The 22832-nt window shown below is 52.2% G+C and overlaps 10 protein-coding genes and 1 non-coding gene across 11 annotated transcripts; 4 read left to right on the forward strand and 7 right to left on the reverse strand.

Annotated features, from left to right (window-relative positions):
- Positions 1-296: 296 nt before the first annotated feature.
- SCP_0303700 (Peptidyl-tRNA hydrolase) lies at positions 297-992 on the forward strand (the record flags this gene model as incomplete). Its single annotated transcript, XM_027755764.1, has 3 exons — positions 297-364; positions 427-569; positions 628-992. 3 exons carry the CDS (start codon positions 297-299, stop codon positions 990-992), a joined length of 576 nt encoding a protein of 191 aa, XP_027611565.1.
- Positions 993-1346: 354 nt separating this feature from the next.
- SCP_0303710 (hypothetical protein) lies at positions 1347-3451 on the reverse strand (the record flags this gene model as incomplete). Its single annotated transcript, XM_027755765.1, has 3 exons — positions 1347-1440; positions 1493-1697; positions 1750-3451. 3 exons carry the CDS (start codon positions 3449-3451, stop codon positions 1347-1349), a joined length of 2001 nt encoding a protein of 666 aa, XP_027611566.1.
- A 243-nt stretch (positions 3452-3694) lies between these two features.
- On the reverse strand, positions 3695-5498 carry SCP_0303720 (predicted protein; the record flags this gene model as incomplete). The annotated part of the gene is made up of 4 exons (XM_027755766.1): positions 3695-4441; positions 4502-4721; positions 4779-5257; positions 5310-5498. The coding sequence occupies 4 exons, from the start codon at positions 5496-5498 to the stop codon at positions 3695-3697; spliced, it is 1635 nt and encodes a 544-aa protein (XP_027611567.1).
- Positions 5499-6875: 1377 nt separating this feature from the next.
- SCP_0303730 (hypothetical protein) lies at positions 6876-8133 on the reverse strand (the record flags this gene model as incomplete). Its single annotated transcript, XM_027755767.1, has 7 exons — positions 6876-7069; positions 7127-7241; positions 7297-7463; positions 7515-7719; positions 7778-7864; positions 7933-8049; positions 8119-8133. 7 exons carry the CDS (start codon positions 8131-8133, stop codon positions 6876-6878), a joined length of 900 nt encoding a protein of 299 aa, XP_027611568.1.
- Positions 8134-8236: 103 nt separating this feature from the next.
- On the forward strand, positions 8237-8331 carry SCP_t0303740. Its single transcript has 2 exons — positions 8237-8274; positions 8296-8331. It is a non-coding gene; the product is annotated as a tRNA-Val (tRNA).
- Positions 8332-8553: 222 nt separating this feature from the next.
- On the forward strand, positions 8554-11190 carry SCP_0303750 (hypothetical protein; the record flags this gene model as incomplete). The annotated part of the gene is made up of 6 exons (XM_027755768.1): positions 8554-8757; positions 8821-9030; positions 9091-10008; positions 10063-10527; positions 10583-10780; positions 10837-11190. 6 exons carry the CDS (start codon positions 8554-8556, stop codon positions 11188-11190), a joined length of 2349 nt encoding a protein of 782 aa, XP_027611569.1.
- A 231-nt stretch (positions 11191-11421) lies between these two features.
- SCP_0303760 (Uncharacterized protein) lies at positions 11422-13228 on the reverse strand (the record flags this gene model as incomplete). Its single annotated transcript, XM_027755769.1, has 6 exons — positions 11422-11648; positions 11706-11808; positions 11860-12010; positions 12071-12281; positions 12335-12399; positions 12453-13228. 6 exons carry the CDS (start codon positions 13226-13228, stop codon positions 11422-11424), a joined length of 1533 nt encoding a protein of 510 aa, XP_027611570.1.
- A 541-nt stretch (positions 13229-13769) lies between these two features.
- On the forward strand, positions 13770-15012 carry SCP_0303770 (hypothetical protein; the record flags this gene model as incomplete). Its single annotated transcript, XM_027755770.1, has 2 exons — positions 13770-13818; positions 13874-15012. The coding sequence occupies 2 exons, from the start codon at positions 13770-13772 to the stop codon at positions 15010-15012; spliced, it is 1188 nt and encodes a 395-aa protein (XP_027611571.1).
- A 338-nt stretch (positions 15013-15350) lies between these two features.
- Positions 15351-16753, reverse strand: SCP_0303780 (Putative uncharacterized oxidoreductase; the record flags this gene model as incomplete). Its single annotated transcript, XM_027755771.1, has 7 exons — positions 15351-15841; positions 15899-16036; positions 16112-16214; positions 16267-16334; positions 16404-16522; positions 16590-16663; positions 16730-16753. 7 exons carry the CDS (start codon positions 16751-16753, stop codon positions 15351-15353), a joined length of 1017 nt encoding a protein of 338 aa, XP_027611572.1.
- Positions 16754-17623: 870 nt separating this feature from the next.
- On the reverse strand, positions 17624-17869 carry SCP_0303790 (hypothetical protein; the record flags this gene model as incomplete). Its single annotated transcript, XM_027755772.1, has 1 exon — positions 17624-17869. One exon carries the CDS (start codon positions 17867-17869, stop codon positions 17624-17626), a length of 246 nt encoding a protein of 81 aa, XP_027611573.1.
- A 201-nt stretch (positions 17870-18070) lies between these two features.
- Positions 18071-21498, reverse strand: SCP_0303800 (hypothetical protein; the record flags this gene model as incomplete). Its single annotated transcript, XM_027755773.1, has 5 exons — positions 18071-18185; positions 18332-18351; positions 18423-18558; positions 21407-21442; positions 21482-21498. 5 exons carry the CDS (start codon positions 21496-21498, stop codon positions 18071-18073), a joined length of 324 nt encoding a protein of 107 aa, XP_027611574.1.
- Between the last annotated feature and the right edge of the window lie 1334 nt (positions 21499-22832).

Consider the following 22832-nt stretch of genomic DNA (forward strand, 5'->3'; position numbering starts at 1 on the left):
CGTGGTATCACAAAGGTTTAAGATTCCGCATTAGAAAGAACTACCAAACTTTAGGCTCCGCCTAAATTGTCCCACCTCTCGACAAGGAGGCGCGTTAGAAAGCAGACTAGCCCCGCGCGGGCCCGCCTGATCTCCCCTCTGCCGCTGCGTCACGGTTGCGGTCACGGTGTGATCGCGGCGTTGTTGAGCTTTGTGTACGCGCCGATCTTGCTCTCATCCACCATCTCTTGAGCAGCGAGTTGGAGCTCACAAGAAGCTGCTTGCTGTTCATCGCTGGGATATTTGGGGAGTGTGCCATGGCCGCCATTCGTGAACTTTTAATTGTTGGTCTAGGGAATCTTCCGTATCCTGCTACAAGACACAGGTGAATAGATCAGTGCTGTAGCTCGACGCTTGTGCTAAGGATCGTGCTCATGGAGGTATAAGCGTAGGGCATCTCATTCTTGATGCTCTGGCCTCTTCCAACGGCATGTCTCTGCGGCTGGACCGAGTCGTTGGAGGCTTTGTGGCAAGTAAATCGGACGTCCCGTTCGGTAAAATTACGGTCAGCCTTACGCTGTTCAAGCCCAGTGAGTAATTCTACCCGTATGTTGGGCGTCTGTCCGTAAAGGGATGTATTACATGCAGATGCCTTTATGAATATTTCTGGACGATCCGTCGCAAATGCACTGCGCAAAACCGTCGTGTCGCCCTCAAATCTGATTGTAATACATGACGATCTGTTGCGCAAACCATCGACTCTATCCCACAAATTCGGAGGCTCAGCAAATGGTCACAACGGAGTGAAGAGCATCATCGCCGGTCTTGGCGGGGAAACCGGGTTCCATCGTCTAAGGATTGGAATTGGACGTGAGGGGGATGCCGCTGAGTATGTTCTTGACCGGCTTCCGTTAGACGAGCGTCTTTTCTGGAGTAAAGGAGGTGAAGGTTTCGAGCTCGTCTGTGGAGAGATCGCGAAGATTGCCTCGCGGAAAGGAAATGGTCTGCGATAGCGCCAGAAAACTTGAAGGTCCCGGATGGTTGCTCTTAATACCACCCTGGTCGTGTACGCATATACCCCATTCATCACCACTGCATATGGCACGATGCGTGACCATCGACCATCAGTGAGTATGTGATCTCGAAGTCTCTCTAGTCGTTTCGCGTACCAGTACTCAAGTCGTCTTGGCTCCACAGGTCATCGCCCTTCAGGTGGCGGAAACAGAAAACAGTAGATAGCGATAAACCAAGCAATGGCAAATCATAGCGAAATACAACCAACGAACACGAGTAAAGACAATCAGGACAATGATACAGATCAGTAGAAGACGTAGTCAATAAATCATCAAAAGTCGTCAACAACCAAGCTATGATCTGGAAGGCGCCTCCGCGGGCTTCGCTGGAGGAGTGATAATGAGTACACCATCATTGCCAAGGGCAGGCTTCGCCTCTATGTGGTAGCTGGGCACCGTCAGCATTTGGCGCGATGAGCAAGTCTGGGAATGTGACTCACTCTTGCATCGCGCCGATGATTGCACGTCTCAGAACTCCCTTGGGGTTGACCCCCTGTGAGTGAATCCCCTTGCCGGTAATGATGCGCAACTCGGTTGCGCCAGACATCATGGCGTCGTATAATGCTTTCTCGACTTTCTCGATAGCCTCGGGAACATGGAGGCGATGTACATCAACTTCATGAGGCTCGGGATTGAGGTTATGCGCTACGGGAACATTTAGCTTACAAGAGATACTCGAATAACTGGATGTGCATACCCTTGTAATACCGACGAGCGGCCTTCGCGTGCAACTGCTTTGCATTCTCCTCCGCCTCCTTAATCTCGACGTTCAGCTGAAATGCTTTCCAATACTGGTGATTCCTCCGCGCTTCACTGCATTCTCGACGAAGCCTCGCCCGCAATACCTCTTCTTCAGCGGCCTGTTTGCGAAGTTCGTCAGCTTTCGCGACGATGATGCTCTTTGAATGCCCCGATATGACGCTTTCGGCAGCCGTTTTTTCGGATACATTATCTGGACTGTCGTCCGCCTGCGCCTGGGTATACGAAGGCGGAGGACCTCTATCGGCATCGTCCAACGCAGTCGAGGGTTCGGCCGCAGCCATCTCTCCGTCCTCTGGACCGGGAATGATGGGCATCTCAGCCAGCGGCGGCTGGATGGCAGGGCTGGGTTGCGGATCAATAATATCGGGTTGGGGAAACGTGATCGTAGACCCTTCTCCGCTGGTATCGGGTTCTTCTGGCACGGGGCGGAGGCGGATGGGTATAGGAGGGACGTCAGAGAGTTCAGTGGGGTTAGACATGTAGGGTTGTCCCTTGCTGTCGGCATCACCATAAATCGTGACGGGAGGGAGCTGCTCCTGCGATACATGGGGGGGAGAAGACGCTGGAGTGGTTAGCCCAGAGTAATTAGGTCGCGGACTGTGTACGAGGATTTTCGGGGACCCGTGCTCGTTCGGGGTGGTGAGACCAGATGCATCGGATGCAGACGCTCGAGGACGGACTGGAGGGAATTCGTCTCCCGAGGTATCCGGAATGAGAGGAATATATTCCAGCTCTTCTGAAGGTGTCCGCGATTGCAGCTGAGGCGGAAAAGGAGGCTGCTGCTGCGGTAATTGTAAAGGTTGTTGCTGCTGCGGTAATTGTAGAGGTTGTTGCTGGTGCTGTCGCTGTGGTAGTGATTGTTGCTGCTCACGGGGTAGTAGCTGCTCAGGACCCTGAGGTGACTGCAACTGGGGTGGCGGTTGCTGAGGACTTTGAGGCGATGATGGCTGGGGTGGTAGTTGCTGCTGCCTCTGAAGCTGAAGCTGCTGCAGCCGTTCTTGTCGTATACGCTGCTGCTCTTGCCGTAATTGCTGCTGTTGCAGCACGATACGCTGCCTGGAGACATCGCTCACCGCTTCAGAGGAATCGGAGAATGCACCCGGAATGGGATGTGTACTTGGGCGACGGAAAGAGGGAGATGGAGGATCGCGCGAGCGCAATGAAGCCTGTGAATCCTGCGGGGACCGGGGGCTGCGTGCAGTGTTCGACGACACCGTCGAATTAGTTGGAATGTGAAGAAACTGGACGCGAGATACGGAGTTCCCTGTGGGCACTTTGTTGCTGCTACTGGAGATATAGAACGGTGAAGCATGCCGGATGCGACGCCAGAGCCTCCGCACCCGTTTATCGGCCCACATGTCGACGCCGAGATCGGAGAGCAGCATCCCCAGTCCGGTCCACAGAATGACAATCGTCATCCTCGTCAGGCTTTCCGTAACTAGGAGATCGATGAAGAGCCGGAAGCCAAAAGCGACATACGGGTCGAATGATGAAGGAAATTTCGCCAAAAAATGGTGCAGCACGGCTCCCTCCCACAAGCCAACGAGCGACCCATTGACCCTGTGGTTATGGTGCGTGATAGAGTCGATGACTGCGCGGAGAGCGAGACCAACGCCAATGGCGAAGAGGTTGTCCATCTATCAGCATGCCCGAGGCTGGAGAACGTCGGAGAAGGTGAAGAAAGTGCGTCGACACGTGGTCGGCCATACGGGACGCAAATGGCGGAACTTGGTGACCTGCCAAAACGAGACGACCTCTATTGTTCTGCTGGGGGTATCACAGTAAAATTGTAATAGCACAAAATACGGTACGATATATAATGCGGCACACAAGCCCACCCTGATCACCTCCCACCTCGCAGATAGACCGACCACTTGCCGTCATACGAAATCTACCACTTCCACCTTACCCGTCCTGTCTCCGATCGCAAGTCGCCCTACTGTGTCTTCCAGGGCCGTCGACACGATCATGTACTTCTTCCAGATGATCTCGCTCATGTCGCATCTGCGGGAATATAATGTGCCCTGGCACAAGTTCAGGTCGCTCCCAGGCTGGCCGTACTGCAGCTTGATCGCGTCGTCCTTCCCCTCCCCTTCGCTGGACAGATGGAAGCCCATCAGACAGCGCGCAGGGTACTCGGAGTGCCGCGATGTGACGTTCCACGTTTGAATCCAATACCCCTTCCCACTAGACCCGGCATTCAGTTTGCAGCAGGACGGCGGTACGACGAGCACGCGAGTGGACCCTGTCGGGAAGACGCACGGAACGCGGAAGACCTCCTTCGGTTCCGACGGCTCGGTCTGCACAGTCTTTGACTGGGGAGCGGGAAGCAGGTCAAACTGTTGGATGGTATCGAGTCCGTCTTCGGAACAGCGAATGAGAATCGTAACAAGCTCGTTCGGCCATTCCACTTCGTCGTCGCCACTGGCGGCCGCTGAACTTCTCGCGATGATTACGGCATCTTTGGCAGGGAACTGCGTCAAGACACAAGCGGAAATGTCCTTTGCGGGGCCATACACCGTACGTTTACCGTTCCAGATGGGGGAATAGACGAGCTGGTACTCGCGTTCGCGGACAATGAGCATGTAGCGGTTAATGGGCTTGACAACTAGGACTTTATTGCTCTCCTAATTCACGGTTCGTTCAGCACTGGCACAGGTAAGTGATCAATGGGAGGAGCAGCTTACGTCGCCTACAAGTGGGTAGACTTCTCTCTCCGGAATGATTTGGACATCCAACGGAGACGTGCGGAACCAAACCACCAAAGGGTCGCCAAATATAACGTAGTCGCCATCCATAACGTGCAAAGGAAGTACGCTGTTGCGATGTCCCCGGATTCTGTTGCGCACCGTGAAATGTCCATGAAATTTGTCGAGAGACAACGTGGTAAGTTCTACCTCGCCAGGCCTACAAAAAGTGCTGTAGAAAACCTGGTGGATCGATCGTAGAAAATGTGAGTCTTACCCAGTGGAGACTTCGGAGACAAAGGTGAGTACCGCCTCATTCTTGGGATCTTCGTTCACAACTGCCTGTTCAACCCTGCTACTGCTCACCCATTCCGCAACCCTATATGCCCCAGACCCATCCAGAGGAACCTCCCAGCACGTAATCACACGGCCGACCACGGTTACGAGGAATTCGCCGTTGCGACCTGGAAGAAAGAATACATGCTTGACCGTTGTCTTCAGGTCCTGCGGTAATTCGTCTGGCAAGCACCTCTCCGCATGGAACTCAATCGAATGTCTAGGTTTGGGCTGGGGAGAGCACCAGTTGTCGTGGAACTTGGCAGCATGGACAGCACGGGCTTCGAGGTGCTCAGCGGAGAACACCCTCAGATCCACGTCTGCAGCAGGCACAGGAAGACCCTTGGCTATCACATGGCGTTTCATGGCATCGTACCAGACCCAGCGGAGTTTCGTCATGGAGTAGAAGCGCTTGGAAGTCTAGTCCACTCGGTTTAGTGTGTGTAAGCGGCTTCCACCTGGCTATACTGACCTTTCGCAGGGCCAAAATATCTTTCAACTCGACATAGCTAATAATCAGGAGAAGAAGGTCATCCGGTAGTGAATATATGGAGGTCCGCGTGAAGGTGCAGGAGAGGTATGTGTCGAAATCGGCTAGAGAGCTTTGGTAACGGAGAGTCAGAAGAGCTGGACAGGAAACTGTTGCGAGGGTCATCGACATATTGGAGTGCACTAGTGGCGGGATAAGGGATAACTACTCGGGGGGCACCAGCACCTGAGGAGTTAAAGAACGAAGTTGAACTTGAAGTGAAACCCGAGGAGAACAAGGGTACTCCCTAAAGCGGGATGCCAGCCACATGAGATCCACGCGCACGTGATGGCGATGTGTTGCTTTGTTCTTGATCTCACTCTCAGTACTCAGTACTAGTGTTGTCTACTTCTGAGCTAAACGTTATTCTCAATCCTCGCACCAACCCTCGAATTGGCTTTCGATCGAACAAACGGGCTAGATTTATGGAGCAAAAAGAAGTATATATTCTGGTGCACCCGGACGAACACAGACCAGTGCATCCATGTTTTTTTCGAACTCACGTTCGCCACTATCCAGAGATGGGTGGGTTAGCTCTTTCTGAACCCCTTTCTATACTGAAGGTGCGCGACATTGTCATTAATATTGAACCTCCCATTATGGATCTACATCCCCGAGCTACCGGTGTACATTCCGATTTGAAGCACTTTAATCGCGTTTTCTCAGATAACTCGATTGCATCAAAATATCGGACATCATTGTTGGTTCGGGAGATCAGGCGCGTCGCTGACAGTGTCCAGGATTTCCGGCGGTCAAGCGCGGTTTGATCAAGGGTTATGAGACCCGACATCTCCCAGTTTGAACCCTGTCTATACTTCTCATATTTCCAGGTGCCTTGTGGGATCTCATGCAACACTGTCATTTGTAGCAGCTATTGCAACATCAGACCCTCCTGGCCATATGTCAACATCTGTTGCGCTTGCGTGCCGCTGGGATCTAGTGTCTTTAAGCGCCTCTGCCGCATACCTTTCAGTAGCGACAGCGCTACTGAGACGGAGGACGAATGAATGCCATCCTATGCCATCGCGCGTGGCCCCATATTGTCTCCGCTCCTTTTCTCTGTTGGACGTTGAGTAGTTGAAAGCATATGAAGCATTTCGTGTAGACAGGTCTGTAAAGACCAATAGTGTTTATTTCAGTGGTCTTCCGTTTGAGTCGTACCTCAGAAATCAGGCTTCCTTTGGGGATTCGTCAGGAGCACACGACTGTAATACAACGTCGTATTATGTAGTGGTATTTATCACGCAGACAGCTGTCTCGTCGTACAGAGAGCGCATCGTTCAATGGAATAAGCACCAGTAAGTGCTGGCAGTGGCTACAGTTTTCGTTCCAATCATATCATAGGTGGAGTGTTGCGTGGCCTACCCAGCTTGTCAGGTTAAGAAAATCCACAAAGACGATCCACAAAATCCTTTGGAAAACAACATGTAATCTAAAAGTTACAACAAGGGTCAGAATACAACACAACGTAAATGCTCAGAACAGGTAGTTATGGGCGGACAGAAGGGATCACATCAACTTCGCCTCCTTTTTTGCCAGTTGCACTTGTGCGAGCCGGTGGCTTCGCAGGGTCATGTTAGTGGTCTGCGCACCCTTCTTGGTGCTGGGTGCCGCAGGGGCCGCAGGCGCAGGAGCAGTCTGGGAAAGGGATATCCGTGTTTCGTCGGACGCGAAACCAGGAATTCGGATGTTGTGGTTCCGTTCTGTTGAATGTCATGTTAAATCGAGAAGACACAGGAAGGAGGAACCTAGAGGTTTACCCAGATGCAGCTGGAGGTCCTTGACCTCGAGTGTGTCGCCACCGCGATGTTTCGCAAGACGGCAACCAAAGTTTGTCACAGAGTCAATGAATTCGTCGGCAATGTCCAATAAGAGCTGAAGTAGAGAATCACTTAAAGAGAACAGCAAACGAAATACAAATCTATCGTACATCTTCCACCTCAGGCTCAATCTTGACGTTGGGATCAATACTCGATACCAAGTCTTGTATCGATCTCCGCATACTCTGGTCGCCTGGAGTAGTCTTCCTCCGCGTGCGACTGTCGTCCAGCAAGAGCGATGCATCATCAGGTGGCCTCGCGACCTGTGCCGGCGTTCCTGTCCCATATGAGCAACGGCATAGCAGTCAAGGATTGGATCAATGCTCACCGGGCACCCTGCCACCTGGGATGCCACCCGTCAAAGTGGGTCGGCCTTGCTGAGCTGATTGCCAAGCCACAGGACCTGGATTGGTGATGCTGGGCGTCGAACTGATAGGGTAGGTGGACTCGTTTGAAGGAGTAGCGCTCAAGAACGGGCTCGGGTTCATTGTCTTTAACGGAGAAGGGGCAGCGGTAGTGTTGGTGTTTGTGGCCTAAGAGAACACTTTCAACTTAACGACACCTACAAATGCAAACAAACGGGATACTTACCTGCAAAGGGGCCGATGCTGCAGCGGCTGCGCCACTCGTCGTATTGGGACTGATACTGGCTTTATGCTTGTCCGCATATTCTCTCAACTGCAACACGAGGCCAACCAATTCAGCATCACTACTTCGGCCATATGGTGGTAGGAGCACGCGCGTACCTGCCTGACTTGCGCTGCATTGAGCTTGCCTTGCTTTGCGAGCTCGCCGAGCTGACCCATGTTCTGAAGCAGTAGCTGGGCGATGCGGTCGGTTGAAACGGGATCGCCATTCTGCATCTTGAATGCATTCCCAAGAGCGGTGATGATGTTGTTAGTGGAATTCGAGTTGGGAGTTGGGTTAGGTACCGGTGTAGAGGTCATGCTTGCTTGCTCAGTTGTGCCAAGTTCGAGAATGAAGCACAGCGACATCCTTGACGTGCAATGGATTGTTCATGTAATACATCCATTTCCCAAGGCTTATAGAGGGTCGGTGGCGTAGTTGGTTATCGCATCTGTCTAACATCACAGTCAGTTGTGCGGTCTCACAGAAGGTCCTCAGTTCGAACCTGGGCCGACTCATTATTTTTGGCCGTTTGATTATCTCGTTTGGCAGGATTGTTTACTTGTCCTGACTTCTATTCCGCCCCTGTTTTTGGTTACTGTGGGACTTCTGTTCATCCTTGTTGGCCGCTGCAGTTTTGCTAGTGCAGTCGTCAGGAAGTGGCCTGTAGTAAGTACCAATGACGCCCTTCAGTGACTCCTCTCAATTCTTCCTGGCATACCAGATGACTTGTGTTCACGATGTCCGCCACCGATTTAATCCAGTCATATGTTACGGAGTTAGAGAAGTATAGGGAACTTGTGCAAATTCTAGGAAAACGTCTTGACATCCAAGAGGAGGTCATCAGATCTCAAGCCGCACGACTGGAGGCTTTGGAGAGCACTGTTCAGCGGCCGAGGGACCCCCACAGAACGCTCTCTGGATGTGCAGAGGTTCAGCATGCGGTATGTCACTACAAATCATCTCATATCAACTATCTTGACGCTGAGAGAACCTTCCGAGGGAAGGCAACCCCTGTTGAAGCCGGTTCCTCGACAGAAGGTTCTCAACGTGATGTTACTGGACGACTCAGTACCATGTCCTCACTTCCACATACTGTCGTTGCCAGCTCTCAGACAGATGCGAGTAATTCTAACTGGACACGTATTGCCAATATTTCTGGAACAACACCCGACGGCCGGCCAAAAGTCGAAGATACTATGTCTGATGTGTCTCCTGTAAGTAGAGGAATCCTACTGAAAACTGCTGGTATCACTTGAACATCTTATCCTGCAAAGGCGGCCGTCAAATCTGAACAACCCATCAAACCTGTCGGTGAAGAGATCGCAAACGACCTGCTTATTGTTGACGACCAACTGACACACGTTTCCACAAGTCACAGTGCTGAGGTGGAGATGCATCGTATGCATTCCCCATCTCAGGTCATGGCTAGTAAAGCAGATTCGGGAAGTCAAGATAATCCGCTTGTTATTGATGATGACGAGATGAAGTCATCTGTAACGTTGACTGGCGAAGTGGACCAAGATATAGCTCCTTCCATGCAGAATGCCGTGGAGGATGTCGTAGAAGCAAGCCCTACTTCAGTTATTCCAGGAAAGATTGGAGGGGATACCATTGTCATTCATAAGCAGGGTGACACATCTGCAAGCTTCACTGCTGATGCAGGTCATGATGGCGGCACAGAGCCTTCTGCGCAGAGCATCAGTGCGCATCGCCTCACCGGCTTGGTTACTCAGGCTCCCCAAGACCCACGACAAACGCTCAAGAGAAAGGCAAAGCATACAACTGAGGCGGCTGGACCTTCTGGCCTCAAGAAACGACGACATCTGATCCTTGAAGTGTTGGTCCCTCCATCGAAATGGTACTGTCGAGTATGCAGCCTCATTCATCCCCCACCTGTCTGCCGCCAGCCCTCTGCAGCATTATCCTATGTCGACCCGAAAGATTGGCACATGTCGACTACTCTTGTAGGCTCCAGTGGTGCTGAGGTGTGCGAAGGTGGAACATGCACAGAAGCAGCCAGTGAAGTCGATCTAGATGACATATTCAGTGGAGAATTGACCGACTACAGCTACGATGATGAAGAGGAAGATGATCCAAATGATCCTCCTTACGATCCTCACGGAGATGCTGAAGCAGATGCTGATTATGAAGACAAGTATGCACCTCCTGAAGATGCATTTGATCTGCCGAGGGTTAGTATCTTGCCTTTGCGATAGAGACATCCATTTACTGATTGAGTTTCGTAGGCATCTGGCAGTTCTAGTGTGAAGGCTGAAGTCAAGACTGATATCAAACCTAATGTGGGACCACCATTCCTGGCGGAGGATATTGTCCGAGGTCGTATGCCCTCCGACGAGTTCGAGTCCTTCCCCGTGAATCTAGATGCAGAGACTCGCTCTGTCGTGGTCAGTCGCAAACTCATGTCTTCAAAGTACGGCGGATCCGGGCGATCTATGTGCCCCACTATTGGCAAGAAATACAAGCATGGATACAATCTCATGTATCCCACCCTAGCAATGAACCCCCATGCACCTGTAGAGCCGGGACAGCCAGGACTTCTATGCAGGGTTAGGAAGAAGCCGCAGTGGAAACCAGGAAACCAAAAAGTGCTCGTACGCTTGCAGCCTAATGCCTACCGGTACGTCGGCGAGTATGAGATGTCCCCCGCCGCGCCACTATCTACTCAGGAGTTCAACAACCTGCCGCTGAAGGTACGTTGAATAACTTGTTTCGTTCTCCGTTTATGATGATCCATGCTCTTCCCAGGCCAAGACAAGGTGGAGCAAGGTGATATTGACGCGAAAAACCGACAGAGACGTAAGATTTCGCATCATCTATCGACGTGAGTATGGAGGCCGTGAGCCGACGACGCGAGAAGTGGGCAAAGCTCTCAAGGACGTGAATGAGGAATATAAGGAGCTCACGGTCGATGAAATTTTAAATGTCTTCGAGGTCGGACTTGAGGTCTGTCGGTGTTCCTGCGTTGTCGTCGTTGATTTTTTCAATTTCTGCATTCACAGACAGTAATCATATGGCGCATGAAGTGTGTTGGATACGATGAGCGTTTCCAGCGAGAGCTGGCTGCACACGTCGCTTGCGCGGTACTGACGGGGGGTACCGATCCTGCCGCGGAGAAGCTGAAGAAGAAGGGATCATCCAAGTCAATACCTCCACAGCCTCAGTCTTCTAGCCGCAGGAAGAAAGTGGTCCGGGTGGAGGACGATGATGTATATGCATCGGGCCCGGAAGAAATGCAGAACGAATTGCCCGCTTGTTCGGCCCGCCGGAGTGCTCACATGAAGTCGAAGAGTCACTACCTGCTACCAAACCCTCCGCAGGACGTTGATGCAATGTTGCTTGAGACTATCGCATAGTGGCACTTAAACGGCCAATTGTTAGGTGCGGCCGCGGAGCGTGTTGGATTATCTATACCATAATTTCTTGATTTACGTTGTTTTACTCGCTGTACCGCCTTAGATGCCTTCCAGCACACCCCGACTATGTCTCGTAAAGACAGCCCGTAGCGATAAACTAGTCTACCTAGCCCAAAGAACAAAATAGTGGGCAAGTTCACCACAGCCAACACGGCGCAGCATGTCAACGGGTCAGTGCATAGCGCACATAGCGCCGATGCCGCCCTTGAGCTGCGCCATCCCGTGCTTGTGCTGGCTGATCGCGAGCACAATGAAGACATGCCAGATCGCGTGTGAGCCGCCGCCGACCCAGTCGAGCCAGTGCGCCTGCGCCGCGCGCACGAAATAGCGCTCGGGAAAGTGCGACGCGTAGAAGACGAGCCCAATCACGTACGAGATGAACGAGGGTACGACAGGATCTGTATGATGATCGCTTCAGCGAACAGAGTGATGTGACGACAGGGTGGTGTACTGACCGATGAAGGCAAACATCTCGCTAGCGGAATGTTGTTGGGCGAGGCATGCGAGCGGTGCAACACTGGCAAGCGCTAGGGCAACGAAGAAGACGATGCGGTGGCTCTGCAAGGAGAAGCGTAAGACTGAGGGAGCGGGAAATTGCATGGAACTTACCCTGTACTCTATCATGTTGAACCACTCCATGAACGGAAGAATACTCCCCGAGAGACCTATGGCTAAGCAAAGCGCAAGGAACAGGTTGCGCACGGTCGGGCTACACTGGAAACCGTAGTATACGATGGTGCCAACGCTGGCGCTAATCAACCTAAGAGCAAGCATGATTATCCGACACCAAACGAGGTTAGGCGCGATGCGCAACACGTACCAGCCGATGCCGACATAGTCGATGCGCGCACAGATATCCATGCCTTGAAAGTGCGCACAGCCCGCCATCGTGTGCCAGAGTGAACTCGTGAAAAGGCACAGGAGAGCGAATGAGGTGAACGCTAGCACGGGAGTCTCGAGGCGCCCAGTGGAGAACGGGTAGAGGGTGAACAAGAAAGCCAAGAAGGGTATAAAGTGCGTGTGGATATTCACTGCGCGTACACAGAGGTCAGCTAGTACGCAATAACAGTGTCGAATGGCATACAGGTCTCGTTATGCAAAGTGAAAACGGAGAGAATAAGGCGAGGCCAATCATGCAGAGGAATAAATCTAGATTGAAAATCAATCTATGGCGTAACATTAGAAATTATGGATATACACACCGGTAACCGCCCTTAACGAACGGGTTGTTGCGCCATGGTTCAGGAAGGTCGACATAGTCTATCAAACGCGTGCCACCTAGAGACTGCTTCATAGCGCGGGCCATGTCTCTTGCAGCCTTTTCCAACTCTCCCTCGCGCAAATCTGACGAGATTTCAGATATGATCTCACCAATTCTCCTGGTGTAAGGGAACTCCATGGAGGACAGATGTGTCTGGAGGGATTGCAGACGCTCCGGAAGCATTGGAATGTATTTGTGGTAGTCTATATCAGAAATGCGAGAGCGAACGTCCTCGAGTCGCAAGCACATCTCGGAGATGTCGAAGTCCGGCAGCTCTGGCAGGTGCGCACGCATGTCATCCAGGCTTGGAACGTCTGGTATGCGTGACTTGACGAAGCTCTCGACAGTAGGAGTAACAGAGTCGAGATGAAAGTCCGGAAGGTAGGAGCAGATATCCTTCCGTATCATGCGGAGCATCTCCAAACCGTCCCTGGCCCACGCCCTCGCTTCCTCCACAGTCTTTTCTCCCTTTGCTCTGAGGGGTTCGGGTGAGATTGGTGAGTCGAGAAGGGCAAGGCTCGTCTCGAGATCGGCGAGATACGAGAGTAATTGGAGGCGCAGAGAGACGAAAGCGGGCGTCAGGGAAGCATACGAAAGATCTAGGGCCTCCAAAGAAAGCGGAAGCGAGTAGCAATTGGGAGCAGTCTGACATGTAGAGAATCGTCGGTGTTTGTCACGAGGGCGTAGGTGAGATGTCTCGTTCACGGAGGCTGACATGTTCGCAAAACTTGTTAAGAGTGAACCTATACTATGGTGAGAATCAGTAACAAACACGGGCGAGCAGTGAGACTAGAATCGGCTTCAGTTCATGATGTGGCTGGAGTGGAGGCTCGGTGCGGCGTTGTGGTGACTGGTGGTGCCAGTGGCAACCTCGGCGGTTGATTAGGTAAGAGTTAGGTAAGAAACATCAGCTTCAACGATGCCGCGCCCCACCCGCGCCCTATCAACAAAAATTCACTCGTCCATCAGAACGGTTGCATTGCCTCAGGTTTACCAGTTCGTGAATTTGTGCAGCAGCGTCTGGTTCTTAGTAACTTACCGACGACGATCCTTCGTAAGTTACAGGTTCTGTGCAGACCCGCGTAGATAAGATAAGATCAAAAATTCCCGAGATCCGAGAAGCATCTACATAATCCGTGCACGTTCACGTCTTTTCCATTCACTGGTCACCGGTCAAGTCGTGCGTTTGCAGCAAATTGTCACGCAGGTTCCTCAAGAACTTGTTTGAGAGGGTCCTGATGACATGTCGTCTAACACGATGCACATCAAGCGGGTCACGCTGACTTCGAAGAAGAACTGGTGGATGGGTATGTCCACCGTGGCATTTTCACGCGTCGTATGTTTCACTCGTTGTCTCTCCAGTCGAACTGGATGAAGAGGAGAAAGAGAAAAACAGCGCTCCAGCGAATATCTACTCGTCGGAGGAGACCGCAGTAAATCTCGATGCGCACCCGCACCGGACTGTCCACAATCGCCCATCACGCCCATTCGACCAATCTCCACATCCAACCGCCTCAGTGATTCCAGTATATACCCCTTCCCATAATCCAACTGCCATATTCTCCTTCCCCACCCCAACATCGTACTCCGCTCATCCTAATCCCACTCAAAACTTGGCTCCTTGCGCAGCCGGCTCCGCTTCCGAACTGTTCAAGTGCATAGTCAAGAAGCCCAATGTTGTGCAGCTGGAAATTAACGGCGAGATGCAGACAAATGCCAAAGATGTGACCACGCAGTTCCTTGCCGAGCTTCGTGTCTACACCACCCTCACGCGCCACAGGAACATCGCAGCCTTCCTCGGCTGCCTCGAGAATGTCGGGATGGTACTGGAGTACATCGAGGGGCGCACTCTCTTCGACGTAGTTCGAGAGAGCCCCGTACTCACAAGGAACAAGAAGATCGATTTCCACAACCAGCTCCTGGACGGACTGACACACCTGCACTCTTTCGGCCTGAGCCACGGTGATCTTTCGTTGCTTAACGTACAGGTGACCCACTCTTCCGATACTATTAAGTTGTTGGACTTTGGCCGCTCTGTGGCTGCGGACTCCGTCTATGCGTCGCCAAGCGATGACACGGTAGAACCTCCCCCTTTCTCGCCCACACTTGTTCCTCGGGCCAACTCCCGTTTCGTCCCAAAACCGCCATACATCCAGCATCCCCCACTCCCGATAGCTCCGCCGCCACCACCAAGGAAAGTCGAACAGATACACCCTGGTACGCGGCCATTCTCCGCACCCGAGATTCTTCGCGCGGAGTGTCAGGATGCGCGCCTGGCAGACGCGTACAGTTTTGGCATGATTCTCATATGTCTGGACCGGTGCGATCTCGTCGATGTCAAACCATGGGACCAGCGGAAGGATTTGTTGCCGCAAGGCTTCCTCGACGGCCTGGAGGTATTCCGTGAAAGGTGTGAGGATTATTTGAGGCGGTGGGACAAGGGGCGCCGGAGATTGGTGCGGGAGGACATGATGGATGTTGATGCACACATGGAACTCTGACTCATAATGGACGGACAACACGAACGAGGGACGTTCTGAATTTGACCGCTACTCCTTCGCATCATCCCGGTTTTCTTTTGGTCTCTTCGTTTTCCATGTAGTCCTGTGGTTTCGTCGCATTCCCCAGCTCATATATACCCTGTATAACAGCGCTTCAGAGATTATTTCGGATCACCTTCGCAAATTGGATGGGTCCACGATGTACAATATCTGCTTTAATCTCAAATGCATAACACAGACTTAATTGCATTGCTTCTAGTACCAGGTACAACGCCGTCATTTGCTGCACTGTAGAAAATAAGGAACACAGGGCAACTGTAGAATCGACAACGATTCGCCTACACATCCCAACGAGGGTAGAGATCTCGGATCGTCAAACCCTTTTTGATCCACTCCTTCTCCAGCTGGACCAGACTATCCACCGCATCAAGCACCGAGGTCTTCCAGGGCGTCATCTCCAACCCCAGAACCTCCTTCGCGCGAGTGTTATCTATCGCAGTAGGTGGGGCGGGCACCGCCTTGAACGCAGAAGCAGCCAAGCGGGGCTTCAGCTCCGGGCGTTCAGCCGCGATGAACTCCACTGCATCCTTCCAGCTGAACCATTCTCCGCTCATGAGGATGCGCTTGCGGCCGACATTCGTCGGCGCCTTGAGCGCGTTTACGAGCCCGCGCGCGACGTCGCGCACGTCGACGGTCCGCCCGAAGGCGTTCACTTCCCAGTCAGGCTGCAGGAGACGATATATGAGCTCGTTTGAGCTCATGGCCGAGATGGCCCCGTCGGGGGCACGGAAGCCCAGGGCGAACGGGCCAATGAAGTAGGGTGGATTCACTACGGCCCATTTACATTTCATGTCTGTAACAGAAGATAGGGTAAAGACATACATACCGGTAGTGGCGTCTATGTCAGGATGCTTCTCCACAAAGTCCCAGATGGCACGTTCCGAGATCGTCTTCGCGACACCATAGACGAACATCGCATCGCTACTTTCGTCAAGTGCCTGTTTCTTCGTGCCCTGGTTCCAGTCTAATATTCACCATGTCAGAATAGCTGACAACACTTGTCCATCGATGTGATACGTGCTTTGGTCAGTCATAGAACCACTGGGTGAAACGACCGTAATGATGCTGCTCGCAAAGGCGAACCGCTTGACTCCCACCTTCTCGGCCGCGCGCAAGATATTCAGGTTTCCTTCGACGGCCACCTATTAAGGGAGACCTTCAGATTTCATCTGTAGTACGAAGCAGCGAACTTACACGAATGGCTTCTGCGCGATCGGCTCGGCCAGCCAAGGGCGCAGCGACATGTATAACAGCACTAACACCTGCACGAATACAAAGTCTTATGAGCAGACCATCGAAATGACGGGATGAAGGAAAATTCAGTGACATACCTTTCACAATATTGCTGAAGTCTCCACCAACGAGATCGTCAAAAGGAACGACTTCATATTTATCACCATATGCAGCGTATCCTTCTTGCGCCATGGAAACCTTGCTGGAACGTGCAATTCTATCAATGTATGCCTACGTTAGATCTTCCTCGCATCCCATCACCAAGCATTTTTAAATGAGCTCACCCACGCACACGGTAACCAGCCTCTAAAAGCTGGTATACGACATGAGAACCTAGGAATCCAGTGACTCCAGTGACCTGTATAAATGTGATTTTGTAGTGAGCATCCTGATACTATCCAAATAACGCATGGCGGGCACGTACAAGGACAAGAGGGGGGGTAGACATGTTGAGAATCTTCCGCCGTACAGTCTCTGCGATCCGCAAATACTGAAAGGACATTTCTCAAGCAACTCTTCTTTTTACTGTGGACAAAAGCCAACAAAGGTCAAGCTCGGGCTCCCACACGCTGACCTGAGCCCCTCGGGTTGCTTGGTTATTTCTTCATAACGCGCAACCAGCGGGCCGAGCCTCAGAACCTTCCACAGGCTCCATGGGAAGCCTGGATAGTGAAAATCAATGACCAACAAATGGATATAACGGCACAGGATGATTAACTACGACGACAATGTTGTCAGCAGCCCGAGGCTTCGCAAGACACGACGCTGGGAGATCTGAGATCGTTGAAGTGGCGTTGCCACGTGTGATCGTCTCCACGAACTTGAAGTGGGTCCGTAAGTCGTGATCGGACTATCTTGGGTCTGTCTCTGCTTGGTGCTCTATCGACGGTATTACCCAGCACACTCACTTCCACGGCATTCTAGCAACACTCCTGAAGCATACTGCATTACTATGCTGCGTTTAAATATGTTTAACCGCTCGGAAGGCAAGAGCTCAGTATCTCCGTTTGTAGACTCCACTGCATGCTTTTGTAGGTGGGAGGACGTTCTCTCTCAGAGAAAACCCTAAGCCCGTGGCTTCCCGCTGTGATTGCGTGCTTGAGGGCAACCCTATCGGACCGGACACAATCACGCCTGGTTTCCCCAATGCAGATCGCTAGTGATTTTGTTACGTGGGAGGACGGGCACTGAGATACGTCTGTCCACCTGTTGCACTTTCCCCGGTGACCGCTACGAGGGGATAAATTTTCCGCGTTTGAGGGTGGATACAGTACACAGTGCAACTTCTTCAAATATCAACGATGGTCGTCTTACACATTCAGCGAGGGTAGGGGTCTCGAATCGTTAGACCCTTACTGAGCCACTCCTTCTCCAGCTGAAGAAAATTTTCCACAACATCGAGTACCGAAGTCTTCCAGGGAGTCATCTCCAACAGCTCCCTTGCGCGAGTGTTATCGATCGAAGTTAGGGGAGCAGGGATGGCCTTGAGCGCAAAGGCAGCCAAGCGGGGCTTGGATGCTCCCCGCTCCACTGCATTCTTCCGGCCAAACCACTCACCACTCATGAGGATGCGCTTCCGGCCGACGTTCGTCGGCGACTTGAGGGCGTTCACGACTCCTCGCGCGACGTCGCGCGCGTCGACGGTACGCGTGAAGACAAGTGGTATACTAGCTCGTTCGAGCTCCAGGCCGAAAAGGTCGCGTCGGGGTCACGGAAGCCCGGGAAAAAGAATCGATGAAGTAGGGTGGTTCACTTGCTCGTTGAGTTAGATTTTCCAGATGGCGCGCTCCGAAGGTGTCTTCTCCACGTCGTAGACGAACATCGGGTCTGTGCCACTTTCGTTAAATGCCTGTTCCTTCGTAACTGTGTTCCAACCTAACCTACACGATAACAGAAGACTGTGATCATGCTACTTGTGAATGCGAATCGCTTGACGCCTGTGTTCTCAGCTTCCCGCAGAACATTTATGGTTCCTTCAACCGCCAGACGTTCAGACCTCACCTCACAAATGATGCAACCCACTTACATCGATAGTTTCTGCGCGATCTGCATACATGTAATGTTAGGTGAGCACATCCCAGCGGATTGATGCAGCATTTCAGTAACGCGCCTCGCACAATCTCGCTGAAGTCTCCGCTAATGACATCAAGGGGAACGACCTCGTATTTGTCGCCGTACGAGGCATACCCTTGTTGCGCAATGACCACGTTGTTTGAACGCACAGCTATACCAACGCGTACATGGATCAAAGTCCTGTTACTGATCGAAAGCATTAGGTGTGCTCACCCGCGAACACTGTAACTGGCTTCTAGGAGCTGGTGCACGTCGTGGAAGCCCAGGAGTCCTACGACTCCAGCGATCCGTGTATATGTGTACCCGGGGTGAGAACGCTCAACACGACACAGAGCTGCGCGTCTCTGACACGTACAAGGTGAGGAAGACATCCTAGAAATGGTTTGCGATCGGCAGACGTCTTGAGGCCCATCTCTAGCAGCTGGCGCACGAGAACTCAGCCCAGAGCTCCAGTGACATCACTTACCTTACCCGAACAATACACGTCCGTGATCAATGGATCAATATCATGATCCTCCACTTCAATGTGCGCGATATGAGCATGTACAAGGACGAGACGAGGTAGACAAAATGAGAAACAATCTGATGACGGATCTGAGGACGACATTGACATTCTTGGTATGTCGGTATTGTTGCGTGGGTTCGAGTTCAACCACTGGACGAAACCAGACTAATGGTACAGCGAAGCGTCAACTGAACAGAAGAAAAACGTCGCCATTTGAAGTGTGCAAGAATACGTCGAGGAGCACAACCAAGCAGCAGCGCAAACCAGACAGTGGACGTCGCCAAGAAAACAGAAGAGAACCAGGTCCTCATCCAGAAACTTAAAGCATAGCAGCCCACTGATCGATCTAACCCATAGTAGCGTCTTGAATGGTGTTGCCAAGTTGTTTCGCGCCATCTCGAGAGTCCAAAACACTGTTGGCACAAATACACAGAGCCAGTAAGAACAAGATCAGTAGCAACAGCGAGAAGATCAAGACAGGAATATCAGCTACGTCGCCGCAGACAAGAGGCCTTTCTACCGGTCGACAGTCGCGGTCCGAGAGCACAGAGCGGCCGAGGCTAGCGAGATGTTGATGTGGAGAATGTTGTGAAGGACGCGCGAGCATAGTTCACCTGCACATCGGAGGACGTCGTCAAGGAAGGGCTTCGGACAGCGATCACCAAACTTGCCTTCGTTAAGTCATTTACTCCGAGTCAGTCGGGGCCTTGCAAGAAAATAATCACCATCCAGTCAACTGAATGAAATTTGGCTAACATTTGATATCTGTATGGTTTGAAAATGAAAGGACCATCAGCAAACGACAGCACATTGAGCCAAAAAAAATACGCTCCAATTCGGCGCGAGTTGGTTTCGCTTGCGCAGAAGCAACAAGGTACTCGTCTCGAGCGCCGTGTAGAGGCCCACGCCCGGACAACGTCTGCAAGCAGACATCACCCGTCCTCGAGTACAGGAAGGGACAAGCAACATGATTGTCGGAAGAGACCACCAATCCAAATGAGAAAAGACAAATCGTACCAGAAAATGAAGAGAAAACCCGAGGCAAGACGTGTGGACCAAGATTCTGAAGCCAGGTGGAGATGCAGCGACAGTCGAGTTTAAAAGTGCCATAGCATGTCGCCAGATTCAGAAACAGACAGCGGTCGACAGAACACGGAGCAATGACGAGAATTCGACGCAGATACGGTTTCAGTGCACACCCAAAGTATCTTCGCATCTTCACCAATGTTGCATTCCGTCGCAGCCAGACACCCCAGAGCTAGTAGTAATACGAAAGAGCACTGGCCGCAGGGGAACTGCCACAGACTGCAGTCAACATCATCACAGTCATAACCAGGTGAGCAGCCGTCGTGAACCGGTCAGTGTAATCATCGCCATCGAAGAAAATCGAGCGAGTGTTGCCAGAGTCTCAGGCCGAAGGCAGCAGAACAGATGTTCCCCAGACTGAAAAAGGTGGCAGTCGACATCGAGCGAGCGGATGTCAAAAACAACATTGATAGTAGCTGGGGGATGCAAAGGATGGCAGAGCGCGCATCAGTCAGGCACAAAGAGAAGATGGCAGCGCTGTATTAGACTCAACTTTATCACTGTGGTGTGGAAGAGGGCCAACAAGGGGAGCTGTCAATATGCGGCAGCGGCAAGGAGGAAGCATGTGAGAAGGCGAGAAAGAAATAGTACCTGAAGTTCGGCGCGAGTTGGTTTCCCTCGCTGCCTGGAAGCAACGAGGTACTTATCCCGAGGACCACGTAAAGGTCCGCGCCCGGACAGCGCCTGCATCACAAGCGCTGCCCGCCCTCGGGAAAAAAACGACGCACCTTTACTGGATATAGCGGTCTTGCCGTGATTATACTTTTAATCAGTGTGAAAGCGGAAGAGCGCAACACGTCACCCAACTCGAGACAAGAGAACTCTCACCGAGTAAAAAAGCGTAGTCGATTGACAACGGCGTTCAGGCCAAATGTTGTTGCGTCTACGTTCAACTAACATGTCAAAGCAGACGAATGCCACACACTCGCCGAACTAAAGTGAACGGAGCGCTCACCACACAGTAGAAATGGATCATTTAATCTCTGCGATGTCGCATACTATGTCGGACTCGTGAATTCGTTCTGAGAGAAATCAAACGAAACAAATATGATATCATGCCACAACGCTCACCGACATATGACAGCCGCCAGAGAGACAAGCACAAAGTAGCACACGAGCCATACTTTACAGATTATCAACAGAAAAGCAGAGTAGCAATGAACGGTCGCCTAAGAGTCGCCACAGACCAGTTGTCGAGACTCGAGCGTCGGCGCTCAAGAGCCGTGTCGCCACAGTAGATTTGACCCGGCCATCGTTGACTCACCTTTACACGAAGCGTTGTCGTCAAAGTCAATATTAGCCGTCGTCAACTTACCTGCCCATAAACCAGAACCAGTGCGCACAAGGGGCCGCAGTATCGTGTCGCCAGAGAACGCCGAACAGGTGGATGCAGTCGCCAGAGTAAGTGTAGCCCAGACAAGATATACGAGTACTCACCAGGCACCGCCAGCACCCACGCTCACAGCGTCGCAGCTATAGTACCAAAAGTTAGCCAGAATTAAGATAGCTCACCTTGCATGGGGCCACATGGTATCCTCCGGCGAATCCGTCTCCTCTTGACGACAACCGCAAGGCGAGCGCAAACCGTCAACCAACGTCGAGCAACAAGCAGCCTGCCGACCAGACACGGAGAGCTCTACAGTGCGCGGAGGCAACGAGTGCCGTCATCGGACCGCACCGGGTCGTTCCGTCGGTCTCCTTCGAGGAAGGGCGCAGTGTGTATGCTCCTTGCACGACGTTGGCTGGCAGTTTACACTCACCATGCGGCAGGGACGGCGACGGCCATCCTCGGTCTAGGCGGACGACCATTGGTCAGTGAGCGAGATAACACAATCAAGAGCGCACCTTCATTTCGAGCCAGACATCCGAGATCAAAAGTAGATGTCTAGAAGGCCGGAGAATGGTCAGCCAAACAGTGATGCATAGAACTGGAGGCAAACCACGATTCGGCGCGAGTTGGTTTCCCCCACCACCGGGAGGCAACGGGGTACTTATCCCGAGGACCACGTAAAGGTCCGCGCCCGGACAGCGCTGCATCGCAAGTGCTGCCCGCCCTCGGGACGCACCTGATATGATTGAGGGTATTTGAACGCGCTTATATGGCGACCCTGCACAACGTTGTTAGTCAAAGTGCAGACGAAACGAACTTGGTGCAAATCTCACCTTCTCTTGCATTGGGGACAACCGCACCGCAAGGCTAGCACAAACTGCAACCAACACCGAACGAAAACCGACCTGCCGACCAGTCACAGAAAGCCATTGTGGTGCACAGAGGGCAAAAAATGCCCGCATCATTGCACACCGGCTCTCCATCGATCTCGCCCTTCAGAAGGGTTTAAAGCGTCCAACCCCTCACCGATGCCGACCGTCGACAGCTTGCACTAGACTGCAGTCAACAAAACCCACGAGAGCGATCACTGTTGACCAGTCACGGAAACCGTCGTGCAGCGTCATCGCTGCACTCCAGTACATCGTCGGTCTCACCCTCGGGGAGGCTTTGCAGGATACACTCATCGCCGATTCTGAGCAACAGCTTGTGCTCGCCTGCAGTCGACATAGAACGAAAGGTGACCTGCCGACCAGCCACAGGGTGCAGAAGGCAGAAAAATGCCCAAATCATTGCGCACTGGTCTGTGATGATCTCGCTCTTCTGAAGGGTTTACAGGGTCCATACGCCCCTCGCCGATGCCGAGGAACAGTTTGTGCTAGCCTTGCAGACGGGATGGCGATAATCCGAGTGAACCTACAAAGAATTGTTAGTGCGAAAGAATTTGATTAAGCGCACGTCGGGCTATCGACGGCGGTCTTGGAATGGAACGGCCAAATATTAGTCCACGAACTATAGAGGAACAAACCAAAGGAC

This window comes from Sparassis crispa (assembly GCF_003851025.1).
Source record: "Sparassis crispa DNA, contig_000002F, whole genome shotgun sequence".
Taxonomy (NCBI): Eukaryota; Fungi; Basidiomycota; class Agaricomycetes; order Polyporales; family Sparassidaceae; genus Sparassis; species Sparassis crispa.